This window comes from Artibeus jamaicensis, unplaced genomic scaffold (genome assembly GCF_021234435.1).
Source record: "Artibeus jamaicensis isolate MK-2021 breed Jamaican fruit bat unplaced genomic scaffold, CSHL_Jam_final scaffold_847, whole genome shotgun sequence".
Classification (NCBI taxonomy): Eukaryota; Metazoa; Chordata; class Mammalia; order Chiroptera; family Phyllostomidae; genus Artibeus; species Artibeus jamaicensis.
Genome location: NW_026522057.1, coordinates 20,201,404 through 20,219,025, shown reverse-complemented (window position 1 = coordinate 20,219,025; position 17,622 = coordinate 20,201,404). Strand labels below are relative to the sequence as shown.

Genomic DNA, 17,622 nt, shown 5'->3' with positions numbered 1-17,622 from the left:
TCTCTGCCCTGGCCCTAGGACATAGGCCAGGGCGGCACCGCAGCTCGGTCGCACACCCTGTCCGTGCGCGGAAGGCCCGCCGGAGGCTCCTGGGCTGGTGGGAGAGGGGGCCCGGCCCGGCCACTGAGGCGCCCCCTCCTGCGCCCCGGAGGGAGCGGCCGAGCGAGCCCGCCCGCTCTTTCTTGTTCGCGTCCCTCCCTCCGCTGCCCCCGCCCTCGCTCCCTATTTGGAGCGGAGACACCCCTGACGTCGGAGCCGCTCGCTCGACCGCCGCTCCCCCGCACCGAGCGCCCGCCCGGGGCCGCAGACGGCGCGCTGCGCAGCCCAGCCGAGCCTCGCGGGGCCGCCAGTCCTGCTGGCCGTCTCCCCGAGCCTCTCGGGGCCACTGGGCCTGCCACCTCCTCGGCCCGCAGACTGCTCCGCAGGACCCGGAGGGAGCACCGCGCTCCTCGCTGCTGCCGCCGCCGCGCGCGGTAAGTCCTGTCCAGGCCGGCACGCGGGCGCTCAGCTTCAAGAGGCTTCGGCCGCAGGGCAGCGCCGCGCCCCCGGCGGCGGCGAGCTTTTAACCCCAGCCCAGGACACGGGTCTGAAGCTCTGCCGCCGAGCCCCTCCGGACCCCGGGGCTCGGGACGTGGGTGCGGCGTGGAGTGGCCAGGGGACACCTCTACTCCCTGAGCCCGTCCCCGGACTTTGTCGGTATTTTCACTTCTTGGTAGGAGTCACCACAGCCAAGAGAGAATGGGAGGGAGATGCGTGACGGAGCGAAAGCCCGGTGGGTCGAGGGCGGGTTGGGCTGCGCGGGCGCCGGGACAGTGCCCGGCGCTCGTTAGCCGGGCTCCAGCGTCCCTCCAGCTGCACCCAGGCCTCTCCGCGCTCCGGTATGTTTCTGCCTCCTTTCTGTGTCTCTCCCTTTCTTAATCTCAGTCTCTCTCTCTCTCCCTCCCTCCCCCCGCCCATCTGTCTCCCCCTCTCTTCTCTCTGGTTCTGTCCCCTTTCTCTTCCTCCGTTTCCAGTTGCCCTGGGTTTGTGTCTCTGCCTGCGTGTTTCCTCCGTGCCCCTCCGTGGGGGTCTCTCGCAGTGTGCCTGTGCGTGTTCCTGACCCCTCACCCTCAAACTCAGACAATCCTCCAGTGTCGGAGTGGTCGGAACAGTTCCCTAGACCCTGTGAAAGAAACGAAACCCTCCCCCCGCCTTCCTCCTGCCCCCGGGGCCTGGCCGGGGTCATCCCCCTGGAATTGAGTCTGGGCCGGGGGAGCCAGCCTTTCCGGGGGCTCAGTTTTCTTAAGAGTTCCACCCCCGCCTGGCGGCCTGGACAACAGGGCCCTGCTGCAGGCCACCTGCCCGCCTGCGCCCTGGGCGGGGCGATTCTGATCTTTTACAAGCAGCGGTGAAGGGGCAGCTGCCGGCCTTGGCATGGCCAGGGGGTGGCGGGCACTGGGGGAGAAGAGCACACTTTCAGGCTTTCCGAGGCCCCGCCCCCTGGGGGGGACACCAGCCTGTAACTAAGGGAACCCCGGCGAAAACAGAGGTCAGGGCCCGGGGCCAACGGCTGGGCGTGCTGGCAGGGGGTGGGGGGGGGGGAGGAAGCAATTTGTCAACAGGCCCCTCGCCCTTTGTTACTGTCGAATCACCAGCCTCCTGAAACTCCAGATGCCTGGGTGTGGCTTGCGTTTCGCTGGGGCCAGAGAAAAGGTGAAGCCAGAGCATTTTCTCAGTGACCCCCACCCCTCTCCCCCGGCCCCTGCAAACTCTCCTGGGCCTGGTGCCGGAGGGGTGGGTGCTCTGCACTTGCACTGGCAGTGGTTCTCTCCTGGTCTTTTAAAGTGAAATTTCAGAGGGCGTGTAGCCTTCTCCCACCCCCAGCCCCAAGGGTCCCAGGAGCCAGCAGGGATGCTGGTGAGGGCTGCAGGGGGACTTCTGCGGAGCAGATGTGCCTGTGCCGCCGGCCCTGCGGCAGCTCATTAGCATAGATTTGTTTTGGAGACCGCTTTGGGTCTTCCTGCAGGAGGGTCTGCGGGCAGGAGGGCTGTGGCCTGGGTTGGGGGTTTGTAGCCTGGAAGGTGGAGTTGCCAGGCGGAGGCGGGCAGGCCTTTTGGGCCTGGGCTTGGCCCTGCGTGTCCGCCTCCTGGATGGCTGGTTCATGCTCTGCCAGCGCCGACGGGGGAGGAAGGAAGCCGCCCTGCGGTGAGACTGGGGTCATGGAATCCCAGTGGCCTCCGGCAATACCCAAGGAGCCAGATTCCCTGTGAGGAAATCAGCTAAAGTGGACATTCCCAGGCTGCTCTCCCTATTTTGCAGATGTGAGGCTTAGGGAGTCAAAACCAGTGGCCTGCAGCCGGGGCTGGAACCAGTGGCTGCACACTTGGAGCCAACAGATGAGCCTGGGCCTGACTTTGCCCCGGCCCCTGAGTGGGCCCGAAAGACCTCACGAGCGGACCGCGACCGGCCCCCTCCCAGAGTGACCTTTCGAGTTGCACCATTCAAGGAAGTCCCTGCACTCGGGCCAAGATCTGAAGTGATGGCCCCGCCCTCGCTGATCCCTGAGCCCAGGGCCACAGACCACACCCTCTGCACCCGGCAGCCTGGCGGCCCGGCCCAGCCTGTTTTCTGGAAGTTGGATTCTGGAGGGGGCTGGTTTCTCCTGGACCCTGTCCCTTCAGTCAGTGGCCCAAGAATGACGAGTCAGAGTGGGATCTTGCCCTGGGCCCCCACCCTGGCAAGCGAGCGTGGGTGGGGGTGGGACTGGACGGATATAAAACCCGTTCCCAGCCAGCCATGCTGTCATCTGCATGAGCTTCTCCTCGAGGTCCCCCCTCGATCCAGTTTCATTGCAGCAGGTGCAGCCCGGGGTTTAGATTTAGATATTGTTGGGACCACCCAGGATCGGGCGGGAGGGAGCTGGGAGGAGAGGGTGAAGGGGGAGCGTGTGGGAGGCGGAGGGTTCGGAGGATGAGCGGCTCAGGGTGACTCCAAGCTAGCATTAACGGTGACATTTACTGAGGACGCACCCCATGACAGACGCCCTCTCCAGAGGCTTCCACGCACAGCTGCCCTATGAGGTGGGTACTCTCACCGCCCACTTTGCAGATGAGGAAACTGAGGCAGAGAAGGTTGCAGTGGCTGGGTGAGGGTGGGAACCGGGTCTGTCACGGCCTGTCATGACAATGGAGAAGACCCAGACCCTGCCCTGTGTGTCTCCCTTGCCATCTGGGCCCCTCTGTGAATCGGAGGCTTCACTCCGGGCTCCAGGATGCAGGCAGAGGGGTGGGTGACCCCTGGCGGCCGTGCTGTTATGGGGGGCCCCTTCCCTGGGGAGTTGGACTCTGGCTCCTGACCTGGCCAGGCCTCAGGAGCCTGTGGGGGCACATGGAGATCCGCCCAGGCCGCGCCCCACCCCTGAGGGGTCAGACCTGGGACTGAGCCTGAGGCCCGGACAAGCCTCTCTGGGAAGAGGCTGAGTGGTGGGCAGCATGGAAACGTAGAGGACTCCGAAGGCCTGCGGGACCCGCAGCCTGCCTTCTTCTTGCTGCCCCCACCTCCAGCCCTTCCCGAAGCCTGTTTTTTCACTTCCCTCTTTCTGGGCGTGGAAGATACACTGGCCACTGTCTTGGTCTGTGCCTCGGTTTCCCTAGCACTAAAATGGGTCAGCTAAGTGTCCCCACTGGAAACTCCCTTTCTGTGTTGTTGGCAGCCTCAGAATGGGTCGAATGTTTGTCCAGGTCTCGGAGGGTCTGAAGGGCTTGGATCTGGGAGGGGCAGTGAGGCTGGAGGAAGGCAGGAGGAAGGCCTGCACCCTGGGCTGCAGGCGACCTCACCGAAGCCCGCAGGGGACTGGGGGCGCGGGTTGAGGGGCTCCGGAGCTCCCCAGCCAGGTGGTGGCCGAACAGGGATGAGAGACACAGCAGCTAGGCCGGGCTGGGGCAGGGCCAGCGCCAGGGCCAAGGGCAGGGAACCCGAGGCCATGTGCCCCCTCCACGTTCCCAGCCACCTTCTCCATTTCCTGCTCCCTCTTCTGTGACCCTTTTCATCTGCAAAGGAGGCTGGTGCTGTCCAGGTTCAAAGCTCAGTTTTGTTTACTATTTATTGGCTGTAACTGTAGATGAGGTGTTCTGAGCACCTTAGGTGTATTCCTTTATTCAGTCCTTCTGACGGAGGCACAGAGGTTCCCTGTAAATAGTGGATCTCCTTTTGCTCTTTACTTCTCAGTGAATCTCGAGCCAGCCTCTCAGCATCTCTGTGCCTCAGTTTCTTCACCTACGCAGTGGGGGTATAGAGACTCCATGGCATAGGGCCGTGGTGAGGACTGAATGAATGGATTTATGCAGAAGAGCCTGCAGCAGCGCCCAGTCCACAGTCGGCTGCCCTGGGCTGGATAAATGCCTCCCCTCCCCTGGCCTTGGTTCACGTAGTGTCCTCAGCCAAGAGTGCGCTTCCTGTCTCCACCATCGGTAACTCACTGTGATCCTGTGTTAAATCCAGGGTTAAGACTCTATTCCCTGCCCCCCACACCCCTCTCTGCCGGCCCCTCCCTTAAACAACCTCCCCTGAACCTACCCCCTTCTCCTCCCCGTCTAGGTTCAGAGTTCCTGAGTGGGCACGGGGTCCGGGGCCCCAGCTCCCCTGCCCACACCCTTGCCTTCCTCTCCGCCATCCTAGGAGGTGCCCAGTAAATGAGTGTGGACTGCAGGGAACCGAGTGACTCTGGGGAAGGGTGCTGCTTGGCTGACTCACTGGGGGGGGGGGGCTCAGGACAAGGCAGAGAACCCCCCTTCCCACCCTGGTGTTCTGTAAGTCCGTGACCCACCATGTGACACTCAGAGTGGGGAGGAAGGTGTGGGAATAGGGAGTGAGGCTCTCAGGAAGGAAGGTCCGACTGCTGCAGAAACCAACCAAAAGGTAAACCTGTTGGCACAGAGCCCACCCTGGTCAGTGCCAGTGTGGTCAGTGCCAGTGCGCAGCGGCGGGTGGGGGTGGGGCTGGGGCTCGGCAGGGATTCTCGGTGGCTGGGTGTGAGGGCCGGGGGGTGGGGGGAGGGTGTCCTGATGACAGATGTGTCGTGTCCGTGGGAGAGAGTGGCCTGGCCTCCTTGCCTCCTGCTCCAGTGCCCAGCTTTGGCTCCAGTGCCCACCCAGCCTTTCCCAAGACCCCCCTGGGGGAGGAAAGCTGACCTGAGCTGGGTACCTGTTGGGTCCTGGGTGCTTTCCCTGCATCTTCTCAGCTGCTCTCCGAGGAAACTGCTTTGCTCTCTGGTCTAGGGTGGAGGTAGGTGGGTGCAGGGAGGCGAACTTTATTTCTGGAAGTCACACAGCTCCTAGGTGGGAAGGCTGGGACTCAAATGCAGGAGATCCCAGGGGCCGAGCCTGCGGGAGCCCAGGCAGCCTGCTGGAGCTCAGGGCTCCCGGCCCCTCCTCTGGGGGAGAGGCTGCCTGGGCTGGGCCCGTGTGCCTCTCTGTGCATGCAGCTGGCCCTTGGGGTTAGCGCTCAGCTGTGTGCTAGAAATGTAGGAAGACTGCCTCAGTGTCTCATTCCTCATCAGCTTCTGCCACACGGTGACCCTAGTAACCAGTCCCCGTCCCCTGGGCCAGCGTCCCCCTTAGCCACTGTTTTCACCCAGCAAGCCTTGTTATTAACCTCAGCCCCAGTCTCCACTCGCCTTGAGCCTGACCCTGGTCCATGGCCTCGGTTCTGACCTCTCCTTATCCCGGCTCCACGTCAGGCCAGGGTTCCATTAAAATCCCAGTCTCGATTCCCAGTCCTAAGGAAACCTGAGGTTGGCCCTGTCTGCCGCCTCCCTGGCCACCCCTGCCTCGACCTTCCTGATAAGTCGTGATGGAGTCAGGTATAGGACAGAAGTCCCCAGATTTCTCCGAGGTCTCTAGGGGACCAGTCCAGCCTGGGGAGACCCGGGGGGCCCTGGCCTTAGTTGGCCTCTGGCCTCCTCTGGTCAGCCATGGTCAGACCCTGCCTGACCCAGGTTGATTCCCTGGGGACAGACGGGCACCTTTGGGAGTGAGGAACCTTCCTGGGTGCTAAGCCTGTGGGAAAATTAGCTAGGTGGCCAGTTAGGAACAAGTCCATGCTATTTTGTTAGGATGTGGTTGCACCAAAAACACGGGCTTTGCTGTCTGTCTTGTGAGCGAGACCAGAAGTGTGTGGGTGGGGGCCTGGGCCAAGGCAGGGTCCCATCTGGGATGGGGGGAGACTGTCGGGACTCACCTCCGACTGCTCTCCCTGTTCACCCCACCCCCACTCCCACTCCCACTCCCACTGGTGGCTGTGGACGTGGTCACAGCCCAGCAGGCAGGACACCCTCAGCGTGTCCCCTCCCGGACACTGTCTCAAGTACCTGCCTCTTGCATCAGGAAGCGGGCTAAGCTTGTCCTGCCTGGGCTGTCCCGCTCGAACCAGAACATCTCTAGTGCTGGGCTTCTGTGGGGCCAGTGGGTCAGGGCCTGCCTCCTGCTCCTGTTTCAGCCCCACTCAGGCCTCTCTGGGGACTGTCCCAAGACACAGACTCCCAGACTGGCAGAGTTGTGTTGGTCCCCGAAACTTGTTCGAATCGCAGACTCCCGCCCACCTCTGACTTTCACACCACGAGTCCCCAGGGGATTCTGAGGATCTCAGAAACCAGTGGTCCCCGGCACCTCACTCATCTTACAGGAAGGGGCCGTGTGGCCTGTGTGCAGGGTCACAGCACGCGTGGACTCCTGACCATCCAGTGCCCTTTCCCCAGCGGCCCTCCTTGTAGGCATTGCCCTCCTTCCTGAAGTTCCCCAAAGCCTTCCTCCTCCACACTTTTTGAGGCGGGTGGGGTGGGGGAAACCCAGGGAAAAGGGGGTGGGGAACCCTGGGAGAGTCCCCTCCGGGGGAATCCTTGGGACGCACACGCTGCCCTGCAGCGCCATCTGCTGGCAAGTTCTGGTGTTACAGTGTCTTACTCCTATTTGTACTTTGCTGTGTATAATGTGCACTTTTTTACCCAAAATTTTGAGGGGAAAATAAGGATGCGCATTGTATATGGGTAGTACTAATTTCATGTCTATATAAATGTTTTTAATTCTTTTGCTTCTGCTTATGTGTTAGAAGTGTAACTCTAGAAAGCAATAATGATATCTATGTGCAAAATAATACATATACTAAAATTCCTTTATAATCCCCCAAAAAGTATCTAAATAAAAATTTAATTAAAAAATAAAACGAAAGATTTTTTTCCCCTGAAAGTCTGGGTCAAGAACGTGGGTGTGCATTATACATGACAAAGTACGGTAAATTACTGAGGGTCCAGCCCTGGGCGTGGATTGTCTCCTCCCTGCCCCAGGCTGGGACCCGGCTGCTGGCTGCGGATGTCGGTGTGTGGGTCGACTCAGGGCTCCGGGCTTTGGTGGGGCATCCGACAAAGAAATACGGTCTGGTCTGGGACTATTGTTATTATATTTTTTTACCTGGGGTCCAGCCAGCCAAAACGGCCCAGGATTCAGTAATACAAAGGTGGAAGTGAGTGTTCCGGACAACAGCTGTGGCCGCAGGTCCTGGTGCTGGACAGCCAGCCCTCAAGGGCCCCCACAACATCAGAGAGAGGAGGGAGCTAATTAATGATCGCCCAACCCCCAGCACGTGCTTGAGACTTAATGTCCTGTTAAGTGTTGATGGCAGTCCTTGGCCACGCCCAGTGTCACCACCCCCATTTTTCAGATGAAGAAACCGAGGCACAGTGGTAGAAGCAGTTTGTCCAAAGCTACCTTGTACGTTATAAAAACAACCGACACGTGGAGTGTGTGTTTTCTCCTGAGGGCTTTTCATGGAACACCTCATTTAATCTCCCTGATACCCTCTGATGTACATGCTGTTCACAGCCCCGGTTGTTTTAAAGATGTTATTTATTTTTAGAGAAAGGGAGAGAAACATGGATGTGAGAGAGAAACATCAATTGGTTGGCTCTTGCACATGCCCCAACTGGGGAGCCAGCCCGCAAGCCAGGCAGGCGCCCCGACCAGGAACTGAACCAGTGACCCTCCGCTTTGCAGAACCATGCCCAACCAACTGAGTCACACCAGCCAGGGCAGCAGCCCCAGTTTTGAGGTTCATAAGGGAGAAATAACTTTCCAAGGTTGTGCTTGGTTAGGATTTGAACCCAGGGGGTCAGATGTCAGAGCTCATGCTTGTAACACCACCACCCCCCTCTTCCCAGCCTCCTGAGCTTGGCCGGCCTCACCCACATCCTGTGCTCAGTTCTAGGGCTCTCCAGGTCACGGGCATGATGCTCCGGGTTCTGGTGGGGGCTGTCCTCCCCACCATGCTGCTGGCCGCTCCACCGCCCATCAACAAGCTGGCGCTGTTTCCGGACAAGAGTGCCTGGTGCGAGGCCAAGAACATCACCCAGATCGTGGGCCACAGTGGCTGTGAGGCCAAGTCCATCCAGAACAGGTGGGATCCAGGGCGATGGGTGGAGGGCGGGGAGGAAGGCAGGGGCCCAGGAGGGAGGAAGAGGCAAGGGCTGCCCGTCCTTGCCTCTGTCACAGTGACAAGGGCACGGTGACCTCTCCTCCCACAGAGCGTGCCTCGGCCAGTGCTTCAGCTACAGTGTTCCCAACACCTTCCCGCAGTCCACGGAGTCCCTGGTGCACTGCGACTCCTGCATGCCGGCCCAGTCCATGTGGGAGATTGTGAGTACCGCAGCCCCTGCCCGCCTGCCACACCCCCAGAGCTGTGCATGGTCTGACTCACCAGTCTTTCTAGCTTCACCTTCTCTCACCTTTTTCACTAGTTTGAAACTTGATGCTGGCTCACCTCCTTTCAGCCTCTCACAGCTGCTTTGCTGGTTATCATCACCACGGGGCCTTTGCACGTGCTCTTGGCCCTGGTTGGAACACCTTTCTCCTCCTTCTCACCTAGTGAACTTCTATCTGACCCTCTGCCCGTAGCCCACGCATCGTTTTCTCAGGGCCCCTTTCCTGGCCCATGAGCACTGTGTGCCTCTGCTTTGAGCATCCGTCACATCCCCAGTTCTCTGTCTGCATTTGGGGGATTTGGGCAAGTCTGTGTCCCACACTAGACTCTGAGCTCCTGGAGGGACCGAGCCTTGTGTCCCGGGAGCTGGCATGGAGTAGGTGTTGTGTGGAAGGAGGGAGGGAAAGAAAGGGAGGAAGGGAGGGGAAAGGATGGTAACCAGGGGCAGAGGGAGACGCTAGAGGTGTTCATACAGGGCAAACCTCAGCTGGGCTGGGGGTTCCGGGGTCAGGAGCCTTTTGAGGAAGTGATGTCCGAGCTCAGACCCAGAGGTTGAGTAGAAGGTAACTGTCATGTTTTGGGCAGGTGGTAGGGGTGAGGACCTTCCAGGTGGAGGGAGCAGCATGTGTACAGTCTCATGCAGCTCATTTGGCCCAGTTGACGGGAGTGGCCCAAAGTCAAAGTCAGGGGTAGAGAGGTTTGCCAGGTGCAGCCTGAAGGGCCTGCGTTTCCTCCAAGTGCTAGGGAACGGGCCGAGGGGGGAATTTTTAAAAATTACTTTATTGTTGTTTAGTTAACAGTTGTTTGCATTTTCTCCCCACCCCTCCCCCAAAGGGGATTTTAGGCAGGGGCCAGTTCACACTGGGTTTTCCCCCTCAGGGTGCCCTCTAGAGGCTGCGAGGTGATAGGTGGGAAAGTGGCAGGACTAGACCTGAGGATACAAGTCAGGTGGCACCTGCAGGAACTCCCCCCCCACCTCCGTTCCCCCTGGATGGGCCTGCAGAGCTGACTGGGGCCTCAAGGCCGGCTCAGGACTCCAGGGTCTCTGGGATTCTTGGTCCCCTGAGGATGTGTTACTCTTGGAACTTCCCTCTCGGCCACAGGCCTTTGGAAACACCCCCGCTGCCCTCCCCAGGTAACGCTGGAGTGCCCCGGCCACGAGGAGGTGCCCAGGGTGGACAAGCTGGTGGAGAAGATCCTGCACTGCAGCTGCCAGGCGTGTGGCAAGGAGCCGAGTCACGAGGGGCTGAGTGTCTACGTGCAGGGCGAGGATGGCCCGGGCTCCCAGCTGGGCCCCCATCCCCACCCCCACCCTCACCCCCACCCTGGTGGGCAGACCCCTGAGCCTGAGGATCCCCCGGGCCCCCCCCACACTGAGGAAGAGGGGGCTGAGGACTGAGGCCCTCGACTTGCTCCCCTCTCATCCCCCATGGAATGCTGGGGGAAGTGTGTGGGGAGAGGCTGAAGCCCCCCTTTGGCACTGGATGGACTTGGACTTGGAGTGCTTCCCAGTTGCCATGGAGATCTGCAGGGAGGGGTTGGAGCCAAGCTGCACAATTTAATATATTCCAGAGTGGGGGGAGGAAGCAGAGGTCTTCAGGGTTCTTTTTTGGAGAATGGGATTCCCTTCCTTTCTGCCTCCTAAAGATGTGCCCTGGGGAAGGGGGGGAAGGGGAGGAAGTTGGCTAAGCTGCTGAGGGGTGGGTGAGGCCATCCAAGATGGCGGGAGCCAGGCTAAGGCCCACACGATCTCTGGTGGGGCAGGGCCCCTGGGGTGCAGTGGTGGAGCTGGGCACTGAGCAGAGGGTGGGTACCTCGCCAGCAGCGGCCCTGAAGGAGGGCATGGGTCCGGACTAGGAAGGCCACTGGCTAAAGCAGGGAGCTCCAGCCCGTGCCCCACAGGCTTCTCCAGAGGCTGCTGCTCACCCCACTCCTGTGCTAGGGCAGCTTCTCTGCATGGCCCCATGGTGGCCCCCCACCCATGGTTCGGAGTCAGGCCTGGGCAGGACCCTACTGACTCGTGGCGCTGGAGCCAGGGGCTAGGCTCTTTGGGCCTCTGGCTTTCTTGGCTTTTCAGGGGTCGGAGGAAGGCAAGGGAGGACCCTTCCTAGGCTAGGGCGTGGCAATGACCGCCCCCATCACCACAAACAGCATCCTTCCCTCTTGTCTCCGAGATCTTAGTGCTTCCCACTGCCCCCAAGTCCCAGGCCCCTCAGAAAGCCGATGGAGCCAGCCTCACCCTGTTGTGGGAACTTTTTCTAAATATTTGATTTGGGGAGGGGTCACCCTGACTCAGATTCCAAGGGAGGGCCTGGGTGGGATGGACACCAGCTAAGCCTCAAGAAATTAGGAGGAGAGGCGAGGGCCTCCTGTGGGGGGCGTGTTCCCTGTGGCTCTCCAGCTGCCCCATCCCAGCAGCCTCGCCCCTCCCACTGCACTTTAACCCTGGAGGGGGTGAGGGACCCAGACCAGGGCAGGGAAGCACTGCCTGTGTCTGCTCCTCCGTCCCAGGCAGCGTCCAGCCCTACCAGCTCCCGCCTGGGGCTGCCCGCCTGTCACAGCTGTTCTGACAAGAGCTTCTGGAGCTTGTAACCAGTAGATTGTCTCCCTGACGGACCCTGAGTTTCCTCACGAATAAATTCGTTCAGCGCCTGTGTTTCCTTCCTCACTGGCTGGCTCTGCTGACCCAGGGTTCCTGCGGGGGCCTAGGGGGAGGGCATCCTGGGTGGATGGACCCTCTTGTGCCCTGGTGATCTTCTCACTTTGCTGCCGCAAGCACCTCTAGGCCCCGTCTCCCAGCTCCCACCTCTCCCTGGGTGCCTGTTCTTGGCCTTGCTTATATCTGGTGGGCTTCCCCAGTGGGGCTTCTCTGGGTTGGGGCTTGCCTCATCCCATCTCCACCTGTGCAGCAGCCCCACCTCTGCCCTTCCCTGGCCCCCAGCCTGGCCTGGATGGGGAGAAGGGGGAACAGCATAACCAGCGACTGATGACAAACTATATACAGGTCGGGCACTGCTCTAAAGATTTTACACCAACAGCTTGCCTAATACTCACCGCCACCCTGTAAGACAGGGATGGCCCCCATTTTGCAGACAGGGCCTCTCAAGTGCAGAGGGCTCAGTGTGCCAGGGCCACCCAGGAACAGGACTGAAGGCCAGGCAGTCTGGACTCGCCACTCGGCTCTCGGTGTAACCTTAGCAGTTACCACTTCTCTGTCTGCTGTGATCTGGGCTGCCCCCACCCCTGACAATGACAGTGTGGTAACATTACCCCCAGATTCTCCACTGGGACAGGACAGGGTGAGGGCTAGGACCTTTGTTCCTCACACACCTGGCTGTGCCCACCACATTACCAGACAATTACATTATTTCTAAATGGGGAGAAATGCTCGTCATGCTAATGAGAAAAATGAGGGCCTTAATTGATGCCTGGAGAGAGATTTGCCCACCCTAGAAAGTAGCGGCCCCAGGATTCCAATCGGGCGCCCTCTAGTGATGAGGGTTGTGAACTACACGTGATTCCCTTAGTGTCCTGAGCCTTTCCTTCAAGGCTGCTCTGCACTGTTGTGCAGGTTGTGAACGTCCCGACTCTAGAATGGCACTTACTGCACTCGTGCAGGGCACAACTTGCATGGCCGCCCACGGCAGTCTTGCAAGCCCTGTCGTGGAACTGCATGCGGACTTCGGTGACCCTTCAGTCTCGGAGGGTCAAGCCCTGGTCACATTAATAGTCCTATATGGCTGCGGGTGGGAACCCACTCCCGAGTGCGCAGCCCTGCGGGGCTTCCGAGGACACAGAGACCAGGTCCAAATTAAAGGCTACGGGGGCTGTGGCTTTGGTGCTGGGCGTCTGAGATCGGCACTGTCTGGGCAGCATGTGCCTCGGTCAGGAGCCGCCCCCATCCTCTGTGTGGGATAAGGCAGGGTATAAGTTCATAGAAATATAAAGAAACTAGTTAGAGGCTGCTTGGGAAGAAAGCAAGAAGGTGGGTTGGCGGGACTGGTGGCAGGCTCGGAACGCTGGTCAGAGAGCAGACTTCTCTCTTTGCAGTAGGAGCCTTGGAAGTGTCTGCGCAGAGCTGAGTGTCATTGAGACTGAAAAGAAGACTTGTGGGGAAGAGGGGGAGGCTGGAGACCAGCTGGAAACTGCAACAGTCCAGGCGGGTGATGGAAGTCAGAGCTGGCCATTAGTGAGTCTGGGAAGGCGGGGCCCACCCAAAGAGAGACGCCGCTGATTGGATTTGGGAGCAGTGAGTGGGAGGAGCCAGGTTTGAGGGACTAGAGGCTCAGGTTAGCTGTGCTAGTTTGCCGATGGGAGCGAGATGTGAAGTAGAGACTGCCAGTTTTTCTCTCCACCTACCTCAAATGGACAAGACAATCCCCCCAAAACTGCATCTCCCCTCCGCCATCCTTCCTCCCCACCCTCGCCCTCAAGGGATTGAAAGTTTTCACAAGGGCCCTGACTGGTGCGTTCAGTGGGTTGGGCGGGCCCAAAGGTCACGGGGTGATTCCAGGTCCGGGCTCAGGGCTGGGTTGCAGGCCAGGTCCCCGGTTAGGGGAGCGCAAGAGGCAACTAACTGATCGATGTTTGTCTCGCATATCGATGTCTCTTTCCCTCTCTTCCTCCCTCCCTTCCCCTCTCTCTAAAAATAAATAAATGCAAATCTTAAAAATAAAATCTCTACAAGGGATTAACACTGACACAGCATGGGCAACGCAGGCCCCTCCCAGGAAGGGTGGGAAATAGGTCCCTCTTCCCTGCCTTGTTAGCCTGTATGAGGAGGACAACCGCTAACTAGTTTTTTGTTCCTCTCCAGCTCCAAGCCTCAGAGGAAAAAAAAACAGAAAAGTTGGGTTCAAATCCTAGCAGAGCCACTTCTTAGCTGTGTGATGTTGAGCAAGTCACTTGAGATCTCTGAGGCTCCGATTTCCCAGCAGTAAAATGCAGAGTAGTACACCTTCCTCACTCTCGGGGTCGTCGTGAGCTTTTTACATCAATCAATGTAACTATTGAGCCTGAAACAGTGTCTGGCCCGCAGTGAATGTCAGTCATCATTGAAGGTACTGGGATGAATGACTGGCCCGTGCCTGCTAGTGGTCGGGCTGATAGTTTTGTCTGTTCATTTATCGAACATTTATTTACAGACAGCCCGACACGGGCGGAGGGCATAGCAGTGAACAAAACCCACACACTGCTGCCTTCATGAAGTTTCCCCAGTTGGCCAGTGTCTTCTGTGAGAGCAGTTTGGGGCAGACCTCGCGCCCTCCCTGGACCTTGGTTCCCCTGTCTCCGTGATGGGGAGCTCCCTCTGGTCCTCCGTGTGCTGACAAAAAACGGGCCTGGGGCAGAGGACTGCCTAAGACTCAGCTGTCCCATTGTGGCACCAGCCTTCTCCTCTAGGGAGAGAGCGCCCTGTGGCCAGAAGTAACCAACCAAAGGCTAAGCGTCCTTGAAGGTCCCTCTCTACCCTGAGACGTTAAGGAAGCCTAGGACAGTAATCAACACCGGAAATGAGAAACTTAGGAGCACACACTGAACTTCGAAGTTCTTAAATGTAACATAATAACAGCATGGCCACAAGGTGGCACCACCACCCAGGCCCAAGCTTGAAAAAAGACTTAAAATGATAGCAAAGTACAGATCATAATATAACAAACATCTGTGTATCTATCACCCAGAATGAACAAACATTAACTTTTTTTGTCATGTTTTCTTTAGGTCTTTTTTTTTTTAAATAAAGGCTATCAAACATGACAGCTAAAGTTAAAGCCGAGGGACTGATACTCTATTCCACTCTTCACCACTAATTTTTCAAAGCTAAAATTGATCAGGCAGCTCCCTCTGTGTGAAATGGTTAAGTGCTCACTCTGCCCACATCTTCATCACCCCAGTTTCAGAGACCGGAAGTGGAGAACTGAAGAGGCTTTGCCAAGTTCACAGAGCAAGTAGCAGAGTCAGGATCATCAACGCAGGGCCCCAGGCCATGAAGTCAGCTAGCTGCACACACTGCTGCTCAGGTGTGCCGTTGCTCAGCCCGACACCCCCAAGCTGAGGGGTCACTGCAGAGCTGAAGGCACATCCGTTGTTCAGGCGGGAACGTTGAGGCCAACCCCAACGTCACCTAGCACTGACGCGGGGCCATCAAGTTTACAGATGCTCCCTGGGTCATTTCATCCCCCCAGCAACCCTGGGTGTGGGGTGCTGTGTTGCTCTGCTAACAATTGCAGAGGAGAAAATAGTGACCCAAGGAGATGGAGCCGCTGGCCTCAAGTCCACACAGAGCTAGCACGTGGCAGAAATGGGTCCCAAGTCTGGTCTTTACGATATTCACCCAGTGCTTGGTATACTACATCCCGTTCCTGGGGACATGGCAGAAACTGTCAGGGGGCACAGGTGTTGTTGGAAGGGATGGCAGGCCTCTTCTTCTTGTTGCCTCGACCCACCTGTGGGCAAGACGGGCTCTGAGCACCAAATGGTGGCTCATGGGTGGGTGAAGGTGCTGTAGGGTCTTAAGGTTTCTCTGCCTTGGGTGTTGGGCGATCCACGTTTCAGTTCCACTTGATCACTTGCTGCTGGAGACCTTGGGTGAGGCCCTTGGCCTCTCTGAGCCCCACTTTAATGTCTGTCACTCAGCGTTATTAGAGAGGTCGGAACGATTAAAAAAAAAGCCTTTGGAACAGAGCAGGCAGGACCTCAGCTGTGGGAGTGCTCGGGGCTCAGAACAAGCCCCCACAAGGCATGTCTCTGCAGGGCGCAGATTCTGGGGCTGAAGGCGAGTGCAACCCTGCGGGCTTGGAAAAAACTTGGACCTCTCCCGTAAAGAATTTCACTGTGGGGCCTTGCCCGTCATAGGAGTTATCACCAGAAAGAACCTTTTCTTGATACATCTATACGACAGGGGGAATATCTAATTATCGGACACCTGCTCTTCTCACCCAGCTGCGAATGGCCCTCCTCCCTTCCGAGGCCCTAAGGCCCCGACCTCGTCCTTGGTTCGGGATGGCACATGCGCCTCACCGTCCGTGTCTGACTCAGAGCCTCTCATGTATGTGGGGTCCCTGTGTGCACGTATGCAGTTACATTTGGTTCTTTCCTCTTGTTCATCTGAAAACAAGATGGTCTATTTGATTGTTAGCTCAGCTGGAAGAACTTAGAAAGGGAGGGAAAATTTCTTCCTCCCCCACAGAGGTATCACTGTTCTGTACCTATGAAGGGACAAGTTGCCCCCCCAGCCCCCGCATTTCCCTGTAGTGATTGTCACTTGATGACGACGCGTCTGTTATAATGCTTACTGTTTGTCTCCTTCCACTGGAATGCACACGCCACGGAGCTGGGGTCTCGGTTTGGGTCACTGCAGCGTCCAGTTGGGCAGACCAGCAGGCCAGCACGGACACCAGAGTGACACAGACTGGGTGCTCAGTAAATGTTTGTCGAAGGAACGAATGGAATCCACAGCATTGCCCTGTGAAGTTTGACAAGACTCTCCTCAGCCAGGAGAAGCGATACACGGGGGTGAGTGGGCTAACGCCCTGGGGCGCAGCGCCCCGCCTCGCTACCTGCAGTGACTCCACCGCGGACCGGCCTGGGGCTCCCCAAACCTGTTCACGCCCGTTACACTGGGAGCGCCCGCACGCCGGGGGGCTTCTTCCTTGCTGTGCCCGCCGCTCTGAGCGAAGGGACGGTTTCCGCTGGAACGGCCCCAAGGAGGGGGCGACCTGCTGTTTAAATGGAAGGTTTCATATATAATATATGATGTGTGATATACAATATTTTATATTACATGTTACATGTAATGTATATATCATGTAGAATATATGTGTACGTGTGTGTGTGCGTGCGCATATGGATGTCAAGCAGTCTGCCCAGTGTCGCCCAATGCGCTCCTGCTGGTAGTGCGTGGCCGGGCCGCGGGTGGGCCGACCCGCACTGGGCGCCGTCCTGGATAAACGTGAGCCACCGCCTCCTCAGCTGAGTTCCTCCTGCGCCGTCGCCTCGTGTGTGCTGGGGAGGGGTACGCGGCGCTGTGGAGGCTGTCACAGCTGGGGAGGCGACCTCCTGCAGCTGGGGCACTCGATCGTCCCTCCACAGACCTGGGGTACCAGGCACCCCGCCCGCCTGCGAGTTCGGGGCTCGGCTCTCCCCGCCCGCCGCGAGGAGGGGTGCAGGCTCCGCGGCGCGGGAACCACGCGCTCCTGGTAGCACCGCCGGCTTTTCCGAGCGCGCCGGCCCCTCGCCGCGCCTCCCGGGCTCCCTGGGCGCCTGCCCGGCCGGCGGCCGCCTCTTCCTCTCGCAGCCTCGCCGCGCCTGCCGCAGTCGCCGGCGGTGGAGCAGCGCTGAGCGCCCCAGGTACCGAACGCCGGCAGAAGCGGGGCCCCTGACCCGGCGACCGGGTGGGGAGGGGGTGGAGGCGCGGCCGCTGCTCCTTCTGTCCCCTCCAGCGGGCCCAGCATCCCCACCCCCACGCCGCAGGAGAACGCGTCTGCCCAATCCCAGAAATGCCTCCGCACCGCCTCTGAGACCTGCTTTCCCCGCGCGGGGCTTCGCTCTGGCGCATGGGTCCAGCCCTGCGACCCCAAGCACTACGGCTCCGGACCTAGCGCCCTCAAACGCCCACCTGCCTCCGGGCAGCTTGTCCCGGGCCCTAGAAAGCCCATTTGCCCTCTGCTCCCGCCTCCCCGGCTCCTTGCCACAGGCAGGCTCCCTCACCCTGAGGTCGCCGCTCCTTCTAGGGGCTCCGCTCCCACCCACTTAACCTCCGAGAGTCCTCCGGCGTCCCCGTCCTCCTGACTTTCAGCCCGCTCCCTCTAGGGCACTCTGCTTCTCGCCAGGTGTCCCCTCCCAAACTTCCTGCCCGGTCGAACCAGGTGCCCCTGCCTTACAGCCGGGGACGCCTGC

The 17,622-nt window shown here is 59.2% G+C and overlaps 1 protein-coding gene across 5 annotated transcripts; it reads left to right on the top strand.

The window, feature by feature from the left end:
• Positions 1 to 237: 237 nt before the first annotated feature.
• NBL1 (NBL1, DAN family BMP antagonist) lies at positions 238 to 11,395 on the top strand. Of its 5 annotated transcripts, XM_053660650.1 has the most exons (5): positions 2,923 to 3,059; positions 4,207 to 4,448; positions 8,230 to 8,424; positions 8,552 to 8,663; positions 9,863 to 11,395. In XM_053660650.1, the coding sequence occupies exons 2-5, from the start codon at positions 4,312 to 4,314 to the stop codon at positions 10,124 to 10,126; spliced, it is 708 nt and encodes a 235-aa protein (XP_053516625.1). In that variant the 5' UTR covers positions 2,923 to 3,059; positions 4,207 to 4,311; the 3' UTR covers positions 10,127 to 11,395. The 5 variants fall into 5 exon arrangements, with proteins under 5 accessions (XP_036995979.1, XP_036995976.1, XP_053516625.1 ...); XM_037140084.2 differs by lacking the exons at positions 2,923 to 3,059; positions 4,207 to 4,448 and adding an exon at positions 238 to 473; XM_037140081.2 differs by lacking the exons at positions 2,923 to 3,059; positions 4,207 to 4,448 and adding an exon at positions 573 to 878.
• The last annotated feature ends 6,227 nt before the right edge of the window (positions 11,396 to 17,622 follow it).

Coding starts and splice junctions, on each gene's coding strand:
- NBL1 (XM_037140081.2), top strand. CDS start 739: ATGGGAGGGAGATGCGTGACGGAGCGAAAGCCCGGTGGGTCGAGGGCG. Junction 879..8,229: donor CCAGGCCTCTCCGCGCTCCG/GTATGTTTCTGC, acceptor TCCTGTGCTCAG/TTCTAGGGCTCTCCAGGTCA. Junction 8,425..8,551: donor GCCAAGTCCATCCAGAACAG/GTGGGATCCAGG, acceptor CTCCTCCCACAG/AGCGTGCCTCGGCCAGTGCT.